Consider the following 20,353-nt stretch of genomic DNA (forward strand, 5'->3'; position numbering starts at 1 on the left):
TGTTTCTACTTGTAAATAAAGTGTATTTTTCACCTGCTCTGGAGGTCCTGGCTTCCTCCTCCTACAGTCGACATGCACTGGAACCCTTATCAGGGCCTGAGGGGAGGAAGATCATGACCTCCTCCTTGTCCTATCAATGTACAGGGTGTCCCAAGGCAGGATGCTCACCCAGGGAACCTGCTGTAGTACCACACATAGTGCAGATTTTTGTCTTTTTTCTTTCTTTCCTTTAACTTATTCTCCTCTAGTAGCAACTCCTGCCATTACAGTGTTTCAAACACCACCAAACTTGGCCATGGGTTTGGAAGCACCTTCTCCATCCTCATACCAGCCTTGCCACAAAAGTCCTAGGGCTGCAATGTCTCTGCCCCTTGGAGCACTGCAGGTTCAGCCCCCGGGGATGGTGACACAGGGTTTGTCCCCAGCTCTGTTGTCCTACTGCAGGCACTGGGGTGAGGACAGGGCCCTTGGTATCTCCCCACAGTTGCTGGCATGCTGCTCCACCTCTGCCATGCCAAAGGGCAGCTGACAAATGGGGCAGGACACCCAGGCATCAGAGGACAAGAAAGGCCAGGCTGTGGTGGGGTCTTCTCCACACTGGGAGGCGTGCGTGGGGAGCAGATCCAGCAGGAAGTAGCCTGTGGAAAGGGAAGGTGATGTGGTTGTCACAGGCTTGCTGGTTTTGAGATAATACAGAGTTTGGACTGACACCCTCCCTGATGGTTCTCATGGCAGCCTAGGATACACTGTGATGTCCCTCTTGTGCCAGGGCACCAGCAGGAGCGATGTGTCCCAGCTATGGAACAGCCACCACTATCCCCATTTGCTGCTCAATGTCCCCTTGCCACCAGAGGACACCCCTGCCAAGCACCCACCTGAGCAGATGGGGCAGACGCCTGTCTCCCCATCACTGCTGGCCTGTCCCCTGTCATTCCTCCCGATGCGTCTCTCTCGGGGGCTGCGGGCTCGGGCTCTTCCTCTCACCCTGGGTGGCCTTGAGGCAGCAGCTGGAGCCCTGCAGAGGGGTCACATGCTGAAGGCACCCTATGCCATATTCTGCCTGCCCAAGAGAGTGAAGGGCTGGGCACAGAGCTGTCTGGGAAAGACTGAGTAGTAAGTGGCCAGGGTGAGGGCAGGAGGAAGACAGTGATCCGAGGGATTACCTGCCAACAGGGCTCGGAGCACAGTGCCTGTCCGGCTGCCTGCAGGTGCTTGGGGGGGCTGCAGAGACATCCAGTGCAGAGCCTGTGGAAGAGCAGGCAGGCAGGAATCATGGAGACACAGGACAGTTTGGGTTGGAAAAGATTTTAAAGCTCATTTTGTTCCAAGTTCCACCCCCCACCATAGGCAGGGACACTTTCCACTAGACCAGGTTGCTCCAAGCACCTCAAACCTGGCCTTGAACACATCCAGGGATGGGACAGCCACAGGTGCTCTGGGCAACCTGAGCTGGTATTTTACCACCCTCACAGAGAAGAATTTCTTCCTAGTATCCCATCTAACCCTGTCCTCTGACAGTTTGAAGGCACTGCCCCTTGTCTTGTCCTCTCAGGCCGTTGTCCCTCTCCTGTTCTTTTGGAGCCCCTTTAGGCAGTGGAAGGGGCTCTCAGTTCTCCTCAGAACCCTCTCTTCTCCAGGCTGATGTCCCAGCCTGCCTCCACAGCAGAGGGGCTCCAGCCCTCAAGAGCATCTCCATGGCCTCCTCTGGACTCATTCCAGTAGCTCCATACCCTCCCAATGTTGGGGGTCCCAGAACTGGAGGCAGCTCTGCAGGTGGGGTCTCATCTGAGCAGAGCAGAGGGACAGAATTCCCACCTTGCCCTGCTGCCCACAGTGTCTGGGGACAAACCCAGGACACAGCTGTGCAGATTCACCCACCTGGCACTGCAGGACCTCCCACGTCCTTGGCCATGGACTCTGGGTGACTCCCCAGGGTGCTTGTGCCAGCTCTGGGCCTCAGCCCCTGGTTCCGTGCTGCCAACAGCACCATCCGGGCAGAGCGGCTGAGGTGGGCTGGGCTCCAGGCAGCTGCTTCCAGCTTCCACAGGCGGCTCCTCAGCTGCTCCTCCTCCCTGGATCTCCTGAGAACAGGGAGTGTCAGCCTCACAGGAGGAGAAAGCTGGTGGGAGCTGGGGCTCTGGGTGCCAAGGAAGCACTTCAAGGGGCTCCAGGCCACACTGGGACAGTGTGGGGGACAGGATGGGGTGGACCAGACCAGGCCACTTACAAGCATGGTTCAGGAAAGGAAGTCCGGTGAAAGGCAGGGCTGGAGCACCAGGGTCTGTCTGAGAGCCCAGCATCCTCCTGCAGGACAAGGGGAGGCCACAGGCAATCGAGACAGGTACCTTGTGCCCACCCACCACTCTGGGCATGGCCCCTGGTCCTGGTTCAGCCCAGCAAGTGCCTCCCATGCTTTCCATGGGGCACAAGTGGTGTCCATGGAAGAGCTGCCCCTTCCTGCTGCCTCCCCATGGAGAGGGGTACATGGAGGTGGGAGAGACACCTACTGCATCCAGGGATGGCCGGGGGGGCTCAGGTTCCTGCTCCTGTGGTGTGCGCAGGCGGATGAAGGAGAGCCCGAAGCGGCTGCACGGACTGAAGGGCTGGCTGCAGGTGAGCCGCACACGGTCCCACTTCTGCCCCACTGTCAGCTCCAGGAAATCCGCTGTGGGGGAGAGCAGCTGGGGTGGATGGGGCACAGCAGTGACCACTGTCGCAACACCACTTCTGCCTCTGCTTGGTGCTCTGTTGCTGTGCCACCCAGGACATCTAAGGGGTTATGGGCACAAGAGAGGCCGGGGCAGTGGAGCAGAGCTGGTCCAGCTCTCCTGAGGCCATCAACAACCCTGACCACTGGTCTACCTGTGCCCTTGTACCTTCCCATCAGCCACATCCTACTGCCAGCCCCCCATCTCACCCCACAGCCAGCCCAATTCCATCACCATTCCCCCACGTCAGCTCCATCCCACCACCAGGCCTACAGCTCTTCCCCATACCTTTTTCCTTTGGATCAATCCTTACCTTCCTTAAACATCCTAACCCCACAGCGATTCTGGTCCTGCTTTGAGTCAGCTGGTGTCATCAGTGTGACAGTGGGCACCAAGGTGAGATAGGGCTGGTCACAAGGCCACGAGGAACGTCCAACCTCAATCTGCAGAAAGGCGCTGCCGTAGTTCCCTGGGGAGCAGTGAGAAGGACAAGGCAAGGCAGTTCAGAGCTGCTGACCCAATTGTGGGGCACTCCTGCATGGGGGTGGGGGACAGGGAAGTACCAACGTCAATGTAGCCAATGGGACTGGCTCTCTCTAGCTGCAGCTCCACACTCAGCTGCCTGCTGTGCTCCTTGGGGCAGCCAAGCCAGGGCCGTACGCCATCCTCACTCAGCAGGTTCTCTGCCGGGTACTTGGGGTCCTGCACACACAGCAGGGACACAGCATCATGCACCCTGAACACCTTCCCCTCCAACTCCAGCTTGCTCTGGGCACAGGGGCAAAGCACAGAATTCTCTGGTAACCCACAGGAACAACACCCTATTTTGAGAGAGCAAGAATCACGAGAAATTCTTGCCCTTCAGCCTAACAACAGCAGCTAGTGCTGCACCCTGTCACATCCTGACCCACCTCTTCAGAGACCCCAGCAGCTCAGAGGGATTGCCCCCCACACCAAGCCCCCCAGAGGAAACTCCCAGGCACCTGGGAGGAGAAGGACACCACATAGCTGATTTTAACTGGAGCCATTCAGGATCCTCTGGAGACAACACTGCCAGAATGTAACTTCTATTCGGATCCCTCCAGTGCCTGGTGGGGAGAGGACAGTCTGATAGGCTTGAGCGTCTCCTAGCTCTGGAACCATTCAGCAGTTCCCACCGCCTCAGTGCCCCCCAGACCTGCCCCACCACCCCTCAGGCTACTGCCCCAGCAGTAATCCCCACATCTGACTCACAATCCCCCAGCCCCGAGCAGCCACCCCTGTGCCCTCAGCTCACCCCATAACCCCCCATTCCCGCCCCATTCTCCTACCCGGGTGCCACCCATATCCATCCCACAAGCCCCAGCCCTATTCTATCCCTCCAGTGCCCTCAAGTCCCTCCCCACAACTCCCTTCAGCTCCACGCCCCGTGTTCCCAGACTGACAACAATGCCCCAGAGCTATTCTGCTATCGCAGTAGCCCGCCAGTCCTTCCCCACTTTCCCAGCCCTATTAAACCCCTAGCTCTGCCCCACAGCCTCTCCACGCCATTCCCCAGCCCAGTGCCACCCAGTCCTTCACCCCGCAGCTCCCCATTCGCACCGATCCCGAATTTCCCGCCACCCACATCACGTGACCCCGAGCCCCGTGGCCGCTTCCCGCTCCTCACCGCCCGCCCCGCCGCTCCCGCCTCGCTTCAGCCCCGACCCCGACCCCGCTCCGGTTCAGGCCCCCGGCCCGGGGCAGCCGCGGCGCCTGACAGAACACGTAGTCCCCAGGCAACGCCGCGCCACAGCTCCGTGCGGGCGGGGCTCAGGAGCCATCTGCTGCGCGTGCCCTTTCCGGAACAGCGCGAGGCGGTAGCGGAAAGGGGCGGGCGGGGGCAGGGCGGCGGCCCGGCAGCACGGACTCTGCCGGCACCGTGGTGGGAGGCGGCCAGTGCTGCGGAGGGGCACCACACGTACCGCTGTGCGCCTGTAAATCGCAGCCGCTCCCAGCCGTGACAGCTCACCGCTGTTATGCGCCCGAAGTGGCGCGTCTGGCAGCTGCTCCACTCCTCCCCTCTCCTGATTGGCTGTTGGGGCAGCGCCGCGCCCAGCGATTGGCCCAAGGTGCGGCAGCTTGCCCGGTGATTGGCGGACCGCGGCGGAAAGAGCTGGCTACTGGGGGGGCGGGGCAAGATGGCGGCCGTGCTGGAGGTGGAGGTTGGCGGCCCCGTTGAGCGTGAGGTGGAGGAGGTGCGGGGGCCGAGGCCGGTGGGGGCCGGGCTAGGGGGAACCGGGTAGGGCAGGGGAGGCGGGGGCGGGGAGCTTCGGTGCTGTGGGGCCCTCTGTGGAGGGGAGCCGCAGCGGACGCGGGGCCTAGGGGACGCGGGGTCTGGGGGAGCAGGGTGGGGGTGAGCACTGAGGAGCTCTGAGGGTCCTTGGAATGGGACGGCGGCGGCTCTGGGTCACTCTGAGCTTGTAGGGCTTTGGGGCAAGTAGGTGTGGGGAGTGTTATGGCTGGGGGAGATCCTGGGTGTAGGAGGACATTGGGGGTCCTGGGGAAGCGTGGCACTGGGAGCTTCGGAGGGCCCATGGGGCAGGGGACAGTGGGGGTCGGGAGGGCAGGGATGGAAGTTCAGCTCTTTTTCCCGTGCTGGCTTTTAAAGGTTCCTGGGGATGAAAAACTACAAAACTGTTTAAAAAAAAATCTGTTTGGAAAGATGGAATTGGAATCAGGGTGGGTGCGTCTGCCACAGTGTGCGTGCCACTTTCCGGCACTGGTGCCCTGGGCTCTTCACCGTCCCCTGTGCTTCATGCTTGGGAGTTTTTCTTCCACTTGTAGAGAACCAAGAGAACCTGGTTCCATCCTGTCTGCACTGTGGGAGCAGCAGCACAGGGGGCATAAGTCACTTAGCTGGTACAGTCAGGTATTTTTTTGTGCTTTTCCTCAAGAATTGATGGTGTGGCTTAAAAATTCTCAGATGCTGATGGTTGTTTTGGAGAAGATTCCTGTCAGGGCCAAGCTGTGAAGATTCCCGGGTGTATGGCTGAGCTGTGGAAGCTTGTACCTCCCTGTGCCCTGTGTTGCTGCCAGAGAGTGGGTGCAGTGGGGTGATGGGAGGCTTAAACCACAGATCAGTCAGTCTTGAGTTGCTATTGGTTATATTTTAAAATACTCATTGGTGACTTCGTATGTAAAAATGTGGAAGATCCGAATCTCTGATCCTCAGAAGCGAAATTCCCATTTTTTATTCCATCAGGGGCTGACAGAGAGGGCGTCATGAGGAGGTGTATTATAGGACTGTGCTTATCCCTGTGATTCCACAAATTGTTGGTACAAAACCCATGTGCTTGTGTTGTCCTGAGGTCTTGGCAGCTCTTTGGGCAGAGCAGATCGCTGATGAGCCATTCGTGGTGGGAACCTGAAAGCAGTTTAACATTCCAGTGGAATAAAGCTGAGTGTCCCGTGGCTCTGGCTCTGCCTGTGGGGAGGAAAGGTTTCATTTCCAATTATCCAAATGTTTGATCAGTTGGGACATTTCTGCTCCCTGCTCCATATTCCTGCACTGTCTTATGAGTAGAAAAAATGCAAAATTGAGATTCCAAAATCTCTTCAGACTTTCACTAAAGAATGTGCCTCTTTCCAACCTGCTTTGGTTGGACTTAAAATGCTGTGGAGAATTATCTTTCTCTTATTTTAGGTTATTCCTGGTAGGTGCTGGGAGACAAAGTTTGAGGTTGGGGCTATGGGAAAGGTGAGATCAGGGCTGTCAGTTGCTCTGGAGCTTTGAAATGAAATCAGCAGCTGGTTATTCTCCATCCTCAAGGCATTCTTCTTTCCTCCTTTGGAGATTTAGAGCATAAGTAGATTACAGCCAGCTCACAGTGGCATGTATGTTTGCCCAGAGATCCTCTCAGCTCCCTGGGCTGTGAGGAATGTGTGGCTCCAGCTTTGGTGGTATCCATATCAACAGCCTTTGTGTTTTCTTAGAGGAGGTTATTCCTTGACTGTCCCAGTGGTGGAGATCACAGTTTTGTGGAGGCTTTGGGGCATCAGCCCCTGCAGAAAACCGGGGAGTGGCACAAGGTTCTTCCAAAGGCCGTGATACCACATCCAAGGAGAGGATTAGACTTTAGTCCTAGATATCCAGTTTCTCCTAGTCATCACCCAGAGGAGGCTGAGGTTTTTGAGAGAATCATGAGTCACAGAGGAGACAGGGAACAGAAGAATTATTAATTACTTTTTTTAAACAAAAAGTTAGTCTAAGAACTGTAGTTGGTTGCACACTGGGTTCTGTGTTGGTGTGGCAGCTGGAGGGTGCTGAAACAGGAGTGGGCTAGTGCTGAACACCTGGTGGAGCTGATCTTCAGCTGCTTCAGTCACCTAATTGTTCTTGTCAAAGCCCTCTTGGTAAAGGGAGACGTAGGAGTAGAGGTTCTTTTACCTAGCTGTTGGGGTTAGAAAGAGACCCAAAACCCACAAAAGACCCAAAACCTGTATGTTAAAATAAGACAACCCCAAACTAGAAGTGGAATGAATGCTTGCTAGCAAGAGCAGGTGCTTCCTTCACCATTGCTGTGCATTTTTAGCCCCAACCCAAAACTTCTGTGTTAAGAGAGCGTGCAGATCAAGGAGGGGTTAACTGGAAGGTCAGATTCAGGGTGGCTGCTTTGCCAAATCCTGTCTGACAGTCATCAGATCCCTCCCAACATCCCTTCTGTCACATCCTGGCCCCCCTCTTAATAAAGTTATTTCAGGAGCTTTGAGCTCTGGGGAATCTGGTGAAGCTCAGTCCTAGGTAATTGATAGAAAATTGTGTCCAATGGATCCCTGGTTGGCTTGGGAGCAGAGCTCGGAGGAAGCCCTCTCTGAGCAATGCCAGCAGGATTTCCACAGGGTTTGGGGCTGAGGCAGCTTGAGTTAATTTGTTGGAAGAATTTGGAGATTCAGGGAAGATGCCAAAGGAAAGAGGCTGGTAAGTGTCCCAGTCTCTAAGATGGGACTAACCCTGTGGTTGTGGAGTCTGCTGGTGTGGTACAGAGAAGTGAGCTGAGCCACTATACAGGAATGAAAATACTCGCTGTGGTTGGAAGGTGCTTGTCAAACATCTTCATTCAGCAAGTGTTGGGGCAGAGCCTGGGAGGAGTGGGGATCTCCTGGGGGGAGGCAGCAGGAGCACCTGGGTGACTCCCAGAGCTCGCAGAGGGGTTGACCTGTGCTGGAGCCAACAAGCACTCCGGGTTTCTCAGCTTCTCCTGTGTGCAGTGACTAGCGAACATTCTAAAATCTCCTTTTTTCTTGTTTATTTGGAGCAGTACTTGCTCCAAATTACATCACAGCTACTGAACTGGTGGATCTGGACGTGGCTGCTTTAGGAACAGAGGTGCTTGGGGAATTTGGTTGATATAAACACCCTTCTTGGTGTCAGGTTGTTACCACCTTCCCTTGGCTTCGGACGCAAGCCAGAGAGGTCCAACAAGGATTTTCATAGCTCTAGATTTTGCATCTAAGTCCTGAAGTGTTTCTTCAGGACTTGATTCTCAAGGGCTGAATTTCTCACAGGTGTTGCTCTGGTGTGAAGCTCAGCAGATGTTCCACATCGGGCAGACAGATTGCTGCCGTGTGTTTTTCCCTATCTCCTCACCTGTAATTAGGTGCCACAGAGGAAACAAGGCAGCTGTGCATTCTCAGCTGAGCCTGGCTGTGATCGGAGCTGCTGCCTGGGAGACACCTGTGTGCTGGTGGTGATGACCAGGCAGGTGAGGTGACTGACTGCAGCACCAGCCTGGGGAGAGCCCTGGCAGAAAGGTTGAAGCCAAGCCTGTGGCCCTGTACCCAGTGGGGTGAGGTGGAGCTCGTTCCTGTGTACACAGTTCTGGTGTGTGCAGGAAAGAGCGATGACAGTCCCTGCTATGGCTTGTTTCCAACCTTCATCTCCAACACCTCAGCAATGCTGGAGTGTCTCCAGCATTGTGAGGATTTTTAAACTCCACGTGTACGTTCCCAGCTCAGATGAATTGCTCTTGGTTTAATCTGAGTTTGTGTCTCACCAAGAAAAGGTGATGGGAAGAGCTGCGGGATTCCCTCCCTAGTGCCGTGTGTCAGGGTGTGCTGCCCAGTCAGTGAGCCCCTGTGGGGACATGACTGGTGCTGGAGGCTCCTCAGCAGTTAGGTGAAGATATCGAGGGAAGGTTTTGCCCAGAGAAGCTGTGAAATCCCCATCCCTGGAGGTGTTCAAGGGCAGATTGGACGGTGCTTGGAGCAACCTGGTCTAGTGGAGGTGTCCCCATGGCAGGAAGGTTGGAGTAAGATGTGCTTTAAGGTCTCTCCAACCCAAACCATTCTGTGATTCTATGGTTCTATATAAAGCTCCAAGTGAAAGCAGAAATGCAGTGTTGAAGCTTCCCTTATTCCTCCACTGTCCAAAAGTGAGAGTATTCACACTTTTTGTGAGTCTTACGGGAGAAGATGGAATACAGGTATCCATTGTCAATCCTCACTAATAACAGCAGCTCCCCTTGCTCTTTCTTGGTAGCTCCTGTCTGTAATGTTTGGGAGGAATTTCCAGCTATCTCAGAAAACCAAGGCCTAAATCTTTATTTTTCTGTGATTTTGGCACTGGTTTGTTACTGGTGTGTGACATACTGTCCCCTGTCCTGCAGCCTACAGGGATTTTGGACTCCTACCACTGGTGGGAGCATTAGCTGCACTGGGATCACCACTCTGTGCCCTGAGACGCCTGGCTGGGTTGTGAATGTGGAATTTAAGCCAGTTCTCTGGTTCTGGTGGCATGGGATGGTGGACAGAGCCTCGGCTCCCATAAAATATGGTAGTGTAAGTGGTGGAGGAGCAGGGGGAGTCTCTGCTCTTCCCACTCTGCCTGGGAAGGTGAAGGACAACTCTGGGCGGTGCCGGCACTGTGGGCATGTCAAGGTTTGTTATTTAAAGCATCTGAATCCAGTGTTTCCCAGCAGCTGATTTCATGGGTGTTTTTTTTTCTCCCTAGGTTGATCTTTCACACTTGTCCCCAGAGGAGAGATGGAGGTGAGTGTTTTGGGAGCTGATTTGGAGCATACAGCTCAACTGAGCTCCTGCTACTGACCAGAGCTACCAGCAGCCCAGCATGTGTTCACAGTGGGGCAGGAAAGGGTCAGCATTTTTTTTTGGGAGGGAAGTATGAACTGTCTTAAAAGGCAATATTAATGTTTTTTTATTTTAAACTGCTGCTAAATATAGAATCACAGAATAGTTTAGGTTGGAAAAGCCCTCTGAGATCATTGAGTCCAACTGTTCCCCCATCACTGCCGAGGCCACCACTAAACCATGTTGCCAGGTGCCACATCTATATGTCTGTTAAATCCCTCCTGGGATGGGGACTCCACCACTGCCCTGGGCAGCCTGTGCCTGGGCTGGACAGCCCTTTCTGTGTAGAAATTTTCCCAATATCCATCCTAAACCTCCCTTGGCACAACCTGAGGCCATTTTCTCTTGTCTTGTCACTTGTAACCTAGAAGAAGATCCCAACCCCCACCTGGCTTCACCCTCCTGTCAGGGAGTTCTAGAGAGCAAGAAGATCCCCCCCAAGGTTCCTTTTGTCCAGGCTGAGCCCCCTCAGCTCCCTCAGCCAACTCTTCACCAGACTTGTGCTCTTGACCCTTCTCCAGCTCTTTTGCCCTTCTCTGGACACCCTCCAGCCTTTCAATGTCTGTCTTATAGTAAGGGGCCTGAAAAATTCCTCTTTTTCCCTTAGCCAAACCAATTTCATCTAGATGCTTATTGAAAATCACAGTGAGGCTGGACTCTCAGTATTGCACCATCACAGGCTGGGGGCCGAGTTGCTGGAGCAGCTCCATGGAGAAGGGTGTCGGGGTCCTGGTGGAGAACAAACTGTCCCTGAGCCAGCAGTGCCCTGGAGGCCAAGGAGGCCAATGGGATCCTGGGGTGCATTGGATAGAGCATTGCCAGCAGGTCAAGGGAGGTAATCCTGCTCCACTGCTCAGCTCTGGTGAGGCTCTTCTGAAGTGCTGTGTCCAGTTCTGAGCTCCTCAGGACAAGAGAGACATGGAGCTCCTGGAGCAGGTCCAGCAGAGGTTACAGAGGTGATGAGGGGACTGGAGCATCTCTCTTACAAACAAAGGCTGAGGGAGCTGGGCCTGTTCAGCCTCAAGAAGAGATGACTGAGAGGGCCCTCATCCATGTCTGTCAGTGACAGGGAGCGGTCAGAGTACGGACCAGGCTCTGCTTGGTGGTGCCCAGCAATGGGGCAAGAGGCAACAGGCAGAAACTGATGCCCAGGAAGTTCCTTCTGATCATGAGGAAGAACTTCTTATCTGTGCAGTGACCGAGCACTAGAACAGATCATCCAGAGAGGGTGTGGAGTCTCCCTCACTGGGGATATTCCGGAACCATCTGGATGCGAGCCTGTGCTATGTGCTCTAGGATGATCCTGCCTGAGCAGGGAGGTTGGACCAGATGACTGACTGTGGTGCCTTCCAGCCTGATTTTGTGATTCTGTATTAGTTTCTAGAGAATGACTTAAAATCAGAGAATTCGGCGTATTTGTTGGGTTTGGATGTTTTTTCCTCTAACTTCTTGAACAATATTATCACCTGGAGACCAAGACATAAGGATGTCACAGTTCTTAATTCCACCTTGTTTTTTGGTCAAACAACACAAGGCTGGGCAAAGAAACCCCAGGTGTCTGGCAAGTATCAGTCTGGAAATCACTTGTTCCAGCATGCTCAGGGTGGAGAGAAGCAATTTGCTGGGGTTTGGGGGTTTTGCCACGTGTTAGCTGTTCCCCCCACTCTCCACCCTGACCCTTCCAGCCTTTCCCTTGTTGGACAGGAGGGAGAACAGTGTTAGTGGTCCCAAAACTGGGCCGAGGGTTTGGTATTGAGAAATAGCACACACTCTGGGTCAAGCAGTTGCAATGTGCTCTAGAAAGCCGCTGCTTGATCAGGATGGTTGAAAGAGATGACCTCGCTGGTGGTGCCTTCTAACGTTGCCCCTTCTGGGACTGTGAGTTATGTCGACTGTGCACTCCATGTTCATTAGTCCAGGTACATCAGTGGGAGTTCTCCACCTCCTTCTTGCTCAGATGGGCAAAGTGTTGTTCTTGGCTTTCACAGTGTAGAAATGAGCTGATCCCAGAGCAGCCTTTTGTCCCTTCTCGTCTGGATTATTCACAGCTACAATTCTTAGTGTTGTTTTTCCATCTGGTTTTTCTGGCTCTCCTGAGGTGTTTGTCCCCCAGCATGCAGTCTGTGCCAGCGTGCTCTTCAGCCGCCTTTTCCTGGTCGTTGCAGGGTGGAGCACGTACGGATGCATGCCAAGCACCGTGGGCACGAGGCGATGCATGCCGAAATGGTCCTCATCCTCATTGCCACGCTTGTGGTGGCACAGCTCCTCCTGGTTCAGTGGAAGCAGCGGCACCCTCGCTCCTACAATGTAAGTTACCCCCACAGCCGTTCTGCCCCTGACGCTGGATGCGAGTGTAGAGCGATGCCCTCCTTTTGCTGATGAGAAAAGTGTTCCTGGTTTTCCTGTTGTCTGGTGTTGTGATTCCCTTGCTTTCCCAGCATTCTCTTGTTTCTCCCAGCATGTGGGGGATTCTAGCTGGGGATGAGGATGGATGAACCTGAAGGCCTCAAGTTTCTGTTGGAAGTGATGCCAATAACTCGGTGTGATGTAGTGCTTTGACATCAGGGATGGACAAGCAGATCCTGGGGGTTGTCCTGAGGGAAACTGCATTTTGTGGGTACCTCCTTGGAAGCAATGGGGGCTTCTTGCTGCTTGCAGCCTGGGTTTGATGGTTCCTGCGGCACTCGGCTGAGCAGACCTGCCACTTGCTGATGCCACCAGCTTGTCTGAGTCTGTTAGTTACCTGAAGCAACTTCACTCTGACTTCCTTGTCATAATAATAGTGATAATAATATTGTATTTAATGTTTCCAGGTAGTACCTGTAGTCCTCTGTGAACTTTAAACCAAACTTTTTTGCCTGTTTCCCTCCAGCAGCGCTGTGGGAGCTCAGCTGCACAGCTGTAGATCCTTTTGGGAATAGGCTGTAGTGCAGAGGCGAGCCAAAACCTTCTTGCCTTGGGTAATACCTGTCTGAGGTGTCTGTGGTTGCAGCGTTGGGACCCTGGGAAGGCAAAGGTTTATGTAGCTGCCTTACAACAACTAGCTGTGTGGATCATCTCCCATACATTTCTCTGGAGATGATTCCTCTGTGTTCTCCCGCCAGCTGTACCCTTTGCTACCGAAAACCATGTGGCTGCTGCCTCTGACTCCCTCACAAAATCATGGAACTGTTTGGGTTGGAAAAGCCCTCTGGCATCATTGAGTCCAACTGTTCCTCCAGCACTGCCAAGCCCTGCACTAAATCATGTCCCCAGGTGCCACATCCACACAGCTTTTAAATCCCTCCAGGGATGGTGACTCCATCACTGCCCCAGGCAGACTGTGCCAGGGTTTCACCACCCTTTCTAGGAAGAAATGTTCCCAGTATCCAACCTTAACCTTCTCTAGCAAAACTTGAGGCCTTTTCCTAATGTCTTGTTACTTGGGAGCACAGACCGAGCCCCACTTGGCTATAACCTCTTTTCAGGTAGATGCAGAGAGCAGGAAGGTCCTCCCTGAGCTTCCTTTTCTCCAGGCTGAGCCTCCCCAGCTCCCTTCAGTTGCTCTGTATCTGACTCATGCCCTCAGCTGAGCTTTGAGCTCTTCTTAGGTGCCACAGGTCAAACCTCCCCAGGTTCCTGGTGCAATTCAGGGCCATTTGATGCAGGCAGGAGAATGGCCGCCGTGACTGACAGGGTGTTTCTGATGTCTGAGGAGCAGAGCAGAGCAGCTCCAAATGCCTTTCATCTGTTCTGCAGATGGTGACCCTCTTCCAGATGTGGGTAGTGCCTCTGTATTTCACTATCAAGCTGAACTGGTGGCGGTTCCTGGTGATCTGGGTGCTCTTCTCAGCAGTCACAGCTTTTGTCACCTTCCGGGCAACTCGAAAGCCTCTGGTACAGACAACACCCAGGTTTGTCTGCTGTTCCTGCGGAAGCTCCTCAGCCCCAGGGTAACCATTACAAGGAGCTCTTTCCAGTTTCCCTGCCACAGATGTGTGTTAAGCTTTGCACCCTGGGAGTGTGAGAGCCCTGCACATGTGAAAGGGTGTGAAGCACTTAACTGGCTGCTGGCAGCCAGCCCACTGTACCTGATACCCGGGTGGGGGGTGGAAAGGTGGATTCCACGTGGGCTGGTGTCCTCACCCAAGGCATTCCCAGCATGCAGCATGCTTCCTTATGGCCTTTGGAGATCATGAGGTTTCTAGTTTGGAAGTCAAGTCTGTGAGCAGCCCATGACAGGTTGAATTAGCAATGTAAAGCTCTTGCCCATGTGTAGGGGTAGGTGAAGTGTCTGTAAAAACTCTACAGGTGTGAAAAATAAAACTCTTGAATAAATAAAACACTTTCATTCAGGAACAAATGAAGTCATTAAATTCTTTGTTTTAATTCTTTCCAGGCTGGTTTATAAATGGTTTCTACTAATATACAAGATCAGCTATGCTACTGGGATCGTGGGGTACATGGCTGTCATGTTTACGCTTTTTGGTCTTAACTTATTATTCAGGTGAGTGAATCTTTCAGCTCCCACTGCTGGGGCGATGGGGTGGAACACACTTTTGGCTATTACTTTGGAAAAACAATTTACTTGGCAATCTGATTAATGGGGCCAAAGAGACTACTGGGGTGTTCTTTCACTCCTGGGAGGATCAGAGGTGAGGTGCTGGTACCTGAACTGGTCCAGATTGCTGGAGAGCGATCCTTCCAGCTCACTTGTTGGCAGCTCCCCCAGCTCTGTGGTGTCCAGCCTGGGGGCAGCAGTGGCATTTTCTCTGCTATACTGATGAAGAGGAACCTGCAAGAAGCAGCCAGCCAATGGGTCGTGGCAGAGGACTCTAGCCCAAACCAGCTTCATGGTTAGAGAGGTCGACTACTTCTCTGGAGTAATACATTCTCTGGAATATGATTAGAGTGGCTTTGCCCTCAAGAAAAAAAATCTGTTGATGGTTTTTCTGTTGTAGAATCAAACCAGAAGATGCGATGGACTTCGGCATCTCCCTCCTCTTCTATGGTCTTTACTACGGAGTGCTGGAACGGGACTTTGCTGAAATGTGTGCGGATTACATGGCCTCAACCATCGGGGTGAGTTCACGATGGACTGTCCCCCAGGCCAGAGTTGGGCCCCATGTCAGGGGGCCTGAAACATGTTGGTCTCAGCAGCAGCTTTGGCTTCCCTCAAATGGGAATTGCCCTCTCAAGGAAGGGTCCCTGGATCTAATGTAACAAGAGTTGCTCTGAGACCCTTCCTGAAGAGTGAAGCCTCGGCAGGGTCCCGTCATCCCCGGAAGGACAAGAAGTTCCTCCCTGTGAGGGTGGTGAGACACCGGCACAGATTCCCCAGAGAAGCTGTGGCTGCTCCATCCCTGGAAGTGTTCAAGGCCAGATTGGATGGGGTTTGGAACAACCTGGATTAGTGGAAGGTGTCCCTGCCCATGGCAGGAAGTTGGAACTGGGCGATCTTCAAGGTCCCTTCCAACCCAAGCCATTCTCTGATTCTATGGAGAAGTGGAATGATCTGTTTAGCCCTGCTAAACTGGCAAGTATTTCTCTTCCTGGGCCTTTAAAATCTCCAGTGCCAGTGAACACTCCCATTTCTGGGACCACATTGTGCTTGTATTAACTTGTGACCTGCAGCCACCAGGGAAGGATTCACACTGTGGGCTTCCTTCCTTGTACCTGGCTACAACTTTTGCTGTCCCTGTGGACAGAGGACACGGTGGCCTAAATTCTGTAGCCCGCTCACCTGGTATCAAAATAACCCACTCCACTAAAAATACATGACCTAGGACACCAGTGGAGTAGGTCATGTTTCTTCTTTTCAGCAGCTGTTTAGGGTCTTGGACTTTGTGTTTCCTCCTCCTCTTCCTCCTTTCTGAGCTTTCTGCTGCTGGTCCTCCTTGAGGTTCTGGTCCAGCCCCTGTTCTGCCACACTAGGACACCTTGGCACAGCTTGGGTCTCTCTTAGATCCCCAGGGCTCTTGTTGGATGCTCAGAGCAAAGCTGTGCCAGGGCTCTGTTAGAGGCATGTTTTGCTGATGATACTAAACCAGGAGGAGCTGTGACCTCTTTGGAGAGAGTTGGACAGACAAGAGCTGAGCAAGCACCAGCTGTGTGAAATTTAACAGGGGCAAGTGCCAGATTCTCCACCTGGGGTGGTGTAATCCTGGTTATAGGTACAAATAAAGGAACAAGAGTCCAGAGAGAGTCCTGTGAGTTTGAGTTGACAGCAAGTTGAATATGAGTCAGTATTGTGTCCTGGCAGCTAAAAGGGGCCAACTGTGTCCTGGGGTGCATCAGGCACAGCATCACCGTTTGGCCAGGGGAGGTGGTTGTCCAGCAGTAAGATATGAGGAAGTGGAGTGAAGTGGACATGGGGTGAAGGTTCTTTACCCAGAGGGAACAGGCTCCCCAGGGACATGATCATGTCACCAAGTCTGCCAGAGTTCAAGGAGTCATATGGTTTAGTTTTAGGTAGTGCAGTGGAGCAGGCAGTTTGACTCAATGATCCTGAGGGGTCCCTTGCAGCTGGAGTGTGTGGGACCTGGTTTTGTGCCTGCACTCTGCGTGTTGTGTCAGGCCTGTGGTGAGCCATCAGGCTTGGAAGTGGAGGAGGGTGGCTGCTCTGGCTGCTCTGTGCTTCGCTGAAGGAGTGTCAGGGACCTGCAGGGCCAGAGGTGGGGGCTGTATCTGACTGGCAGCCCAAGGTTGTCATTTTGGGTCAAAGCTGTGACCTCCAGCTTGTCCTGCTCTCCCCCAGTCTCTGCCCTGGGTGCACAGCCCTGGCAGGCAGCTGAGGACCCACCTGGCTGTCGGGGAGCAAAGAGGGGTGGCCCCTCAACATGCAGAAGGGGTGCATGGGGCTGGGGTGTGATAGGCCACTGCATCACTGAGCAGCTGTCCTGTTGTAGTTGTTTCCTGCAGCTGGACCTGTAACAAGGTTTTTAAGCCCCAAAGGCCAAGGCTGGACTCCTGGGGCGCTGACCCCAGCCCTCCTTAGGGCTTAGCTGTGCCACTGCGGGCGCGGGACACGTGCCCTGCCACTGTCACCGCTCTCCCTCTGCTCTGCCCTCGCTCAGTTCTACAGCGCCTCAGGGATGCCCACCAAGCACCTCTCCGACAGCGTCTGTGCCGTCTGTGGCCAGCAGATCTTCGTGGATGTCAATGAGGAGGGGATCATTGAGAACACCTACCGCCTCTCCTGCAACCACGTGTATCCTTCTCTGCAGATGCCAGCCCCCTGCCTCACCGGCCCCATGCTGGGATGGGCAGCAGGGAGCTCCTGTCCCATGGCTTCTCCCACACTGGGTGAAGAAATACCTGTTCTGGGACTTGGGGCTGTCTGGCTGAATTTGCATGTGATCTGTGTCTGTGTCATCACTGACTTGGCATGGGAAGAAGTTTCCCTGAAATTACTTTGTCACCACTCACGAGTGGTTTTTTCCTCTTCCTTCTCCTCCTCAGCTACCTCTGCTCAGCCATGGAGCTGCACTTCAGTTTCTTCCTGCTTTTGATAAATCTGCTGTGACCCATCTGCCTGGCAGTGCCCAGCAAATGTTCAGGGGGAAATGATGGTGTGAGGTTGGGACATGAGGCATCCCTGCTCCGTGCCACACTGGCCCCTTATCAGAGACCCATTGCAGTGGGTCCTGAGTGTCCATAAGGAAGAATTGTGGGGAAACACTGCTGGCCCCCCTCTGAAAGCAGCCCCCTCGTCCAGCACTGCTGGTCGCTACCTGCTCTGGCCACAGCCCAGCAGATTCCTCCTTCTCCAGAACTCCTCCAGGGTTTCCAGCAAGCTGGAGTCACTCAGCCCTTCCTGTCAGCTGATTGATGTGAAGTGGGTTTTGAAAGTGGAAGTCCTGGTTGGTGCTCAGCCCCAGCTGGGGTGGCGGGTCAGGGTTTTTTCCCCATGATGATTCAGTGTGGAGATGGGATTCCTCTGGCACCCTGTGCATTACTGCCTGCAAGGTGGTTTCCAAACTGGGCCTGAGCAAAGGTCATGCTGTTTTTAGGCAAAACTCAGGGCCTAAATTTAACTCTTGGGAACTGTTGGTGAGATTTATGGCTGACCCTGTGCAAGGGCCTGGGACTGCAGCAGCTTGGGGTGGTGTGGCTGCCAGAGGAGCTGGTCAGTGCTCCTTGGTGGTCCTCAGGGGTGAGGGCTGGCTGGGCACTCCTGGATCAATGGCTCCAGGGCTGACAAGGGAGTGACTCCTGTTGCTGCTCCCTGGCATTCTTCCATGGTTTGAGCAGCAGAGATATTCTGGGGAAAGTTTATTTGCTCAGCAACACCCCCGTACATGGCAGAGTCAGCTGCAGCCGCCTCATGTCTTCCTGTAACTTCTCCAGGCTGTGCTCAAGTTGTGCAAATCCTTGTGACAGAGTACAGCTGGCACCTGTAAGTCAGACCCTTACTTACAGAGAAGTTCCATAAATGTTAATCCCCAAGAAGCTTTTGAAGAAGGCTTCCAAAATGCTTGCAATTCACAGATCTCTCCCAAGCTGTCCAAACCTTCCCAGTGCTTGGGCACCATCACTGAAGCGTTTCCATCTCCCTGGTGCCAATGCACTGGTCAGGGCCTTCATGCTGCCACCCTGGCTCCGTCCTGCTGCCCCATGAGCTCATTTCGCTGTCCCTGGAAGCTGCTGCACCTTCTAGGAAAGGGTTGTGGTTGTTCAATGCACCATCCTCGCATGGCAGGATGTTTCCACGGCTCTGGGGGGACTTCCTCGGGCTTCGTGGTTTCCTCCACACTGAGCCGTGTATCCCCCTCTCCTTCCAGTTCCCCTTAACATGCCGCTCCCCAGGTTTCATGAGTTCTGCATCCGGGGCTGGTGCATTGTCGGGAAGAAGCAGACGTGTCCATACTGCAAAGAGAAGGTGGATCTCAAGAGGATGTTCAGTAATCCGTATCCTTTCTCCTGCTGGGAGCCAGCACTCTGGGAAGGGAAGCAGTGGGTAGAGCACATGAGGGGTGAGGGGCTTGTCTGGCACCCTGCATAGGTCGCTGCAGCATGTGGCTGTGGCAGAGACCCTGCAAAACCCAAGGCAAGCCTGGCCACAGCCATCCCTCCATGACGACCCGTGTCTGTCCTTCCCTGGGTGCTTGTCCATCCCTCCCTGGGCACTGTGTTCTCTGTCCCTGCTTTGGGGCACCTTTGGGTGGCTTCTGGGTGGGTCACGCTCCTCTCACTCATTTCCCCATGGCTCTTTAACTCCTTCCTGCCCAGCTGGGAGAGGCCACACGTCATGTATGGGCAGCTGCTGGACTGGCTGCGCTACTTGGTGGCCTGGCAGCCAGTGATCATCGGACTGGTCCAGGGAATCAACTACATCCTGGGGCTGGAGTAAGGGCAGGTGGTGGGGAGCCGCAGAACCACGAGAGGACATTGCCACCAGGGATGTTGGTTTTGCTCCGTCACCTCTCAGGACCTTGGTTACCCCTGAGGACAGCAACATTGGGGCCCATCCTGCTGGGCCTAGGGGAGGATTTTTTAAAAAAGCAATTATTTTAATGAGCATATTTAAAACTTTCTATTGGAGCCAAAAAGAGACGCTTGTCCCCTTTCCCTGCCCCTCTCCAGCCCTTCGCAGTGCCCTGCCGGGCTGAGCTTTGGGCTGGGGACTGTTCTCCAGCTCCTTCCTGCCACTCTGCCAGGGGAGGCCATGGGGAGAAGGGCCAAGGCTTTGCCGGCTCCAACGCCGGTACCCCAGAGCAGCCTTGCTGGCAGTGAGGATGGGATATGGGGGCTGTGGAGGAGAGGCTGGAGCCCAGCGCCCTGAAAGAGGGGATGGAAGGTCACCTGGCTACCCCTGGCTGCTGCATCTGCTCTGGGCACCATGGGTGTGCCAGGAGGAAACAAGCTGCTCTCTGGCATGCTGATGATGGGCTCTGCCTTGGGGAACCCTTTTATATGCTCCCAAATTTTCTGTGTTCCTCCCTGGAGGCCAGCGGTGTCCCGACTGCTCAGGGGGGGTCAGCCAAGGCATGGAGTGGGGCCAGTGCTGTTCCTCTCTGTGCCCTGTTGGGTGATGGTAATGGTACATCAAGAGCAGCCAAGAGTGGGTGCCCCTGCCCCAGGGCGCGGGTTCGCCCTCACTGGGTATTGCTCTTGGCACTGGAATAAAAGGGATGGAGTGAAGGTTGGGCTGGTGCTGGTGTTTCCCTGCCCCAGCATTACTCCATGACCATGCTGGTACGAGCCATGCTGGTACGAGCCATGCCACAGTCCTGCTGGTGCGAGTGGCCTTGGGCTCTTTCTGGCAGTGAGTGGGGGCAAATTCCCCAATCCCAGGGCCAGTGGTGGTATTTTGGCATGTGAAGACTTGAGTCATATTCCCTGCGGGCACTGGGGCTGGTGGATGGCTACAAGGCAGCTTCTGGCTCAGGGGATTTGGGAAGTGGCCACAGTGGTGGCATGGCTGTGGGTGCTGTGTGGGCTGTGTTCTCCCCCAGGGAACCCCAGCACCGTGCTGCACCCTCTGAGTTTTCTTTTGGGTGAAACCACATTGCAGTGTTGTGCCAAACACCAAAATAAGAGCCCTGGAAACGGAGGCG

The 20,353-nt window shown here is 54.3% G+C and overlaps 2 protein-coding genes across 12 annotated transcripts; one reads left to right on the top strand and one right to left on the bottom strand.

Annotated features, from left to right (window-relative positions):
* Position 1: 1 nt before the first annotated feature.
* On the bottom strand, positions 2-4,736 carry LOC121666215 (short transient receptor potential channel 2). Of its 4 annotated transcripts, XR_006016616.1 has the most exons (11): positions 4,652-4,736; positions 3,692-3,796; positions 3,272-3,410; positions 3,022-3,177; positions 2,508-2,665; positions 2,228-2,304; positions 1,879-2,081; positions 1,731-1,785; positions 1,164-1,245; positions 876-1,015; positions 548-638 (listed from the first exon to the last, which is right to left on the bottom strand). XR_006016616.1 is itself a non-coding variant. In XM_042031468.1 (10 exons), the coding sequence occupies exons 2-10, from the start codon at positions 3,734-3,736 to the stop codon at positions 436-438; spliced, it is 1,203 nt and encodes a 400-aa protein (XP_041887402.1). In that variant the 5' UTR covers positions 3,737-3,796; positions 4,699-4,736; the 3' UTR covers positions 2-435. The 4 variants fall into 4 exon arrangements, 3 of the variants coding, with proteins under 3 accessions (XP_041887402.1, XP_041887403.1, XP_041887401.1); XM_042031468.1 differs by lacking the exon at positions 1,731-1,785 and having other exon boundaries at positions 2-638; positions 4,699-4,736; XM_042031469.1 differs by lacking the exon at positions 1,731-1,785 and having other exon boundaries at positions 2-638; positions 2,508-2,662.
* On the top strand, positions 4,677-20,349 carry RNF121 (ring finger protein 121). 8 transcript variants are annotated; one of them, XM_042031470.1, is made up of 9 exons: positions 4,677-4,798; positions 9,679-9,716; positions 11,981-12,122; positions 13,554-13,747; positions 14,194-14,301; positions 14,756-14,876; positions 16,871-17,004; positions 18,603-18,704; positions 19,026-20,349. In XM_042031470.1, the coding sequence occupies exons 1-9, from the start codon at positions 4,706-4,708 to the stop codon at positions 19,144-19,146; spliced, it is 1,053 nt and encodes a 350-aa protein (XP_041887404.1). In that variant the 5' UTR covers positions 4,677-4,705; the 3' UTR covers positions 19,147-20,349. The 8 variants fall into 8 exon arrangements, with proteins under 8 accessions (XP_041887404.1, XP_041887407.1, XP_041887410.1 ...); XM_042031473.1 differs by having other exon boundaries at positions 4,683-4,798; positions 13,554-13,708; XM_042031477.1 differs by lacking the exon at positions 4,677-4,798 and adding an exon at positions 4,832-4,924 and having other exon boundaries at positions 13,554-13,708; positions 18,603-18,701; positions 19,012-20,349.
* Positions 20,350-20,353: the final 4 nt, after the last annotated feature.

This window comes from Corvus kubaryi, unplaced genomic scaffold, assembly GCF_017639235.1.
Source record: "Corvus kubaryi isolate FWS band 111438036 unplaced genomic scaffold, C.kubaryi_AGA036_p1.0 37341, whole genome shotgun sequence".
Lineage (NCBI taxonomy): Eukaryota > Metazoa > Chordata > Aves > Passeriformes > Corvidae > Corvus > Corvus kubaryi.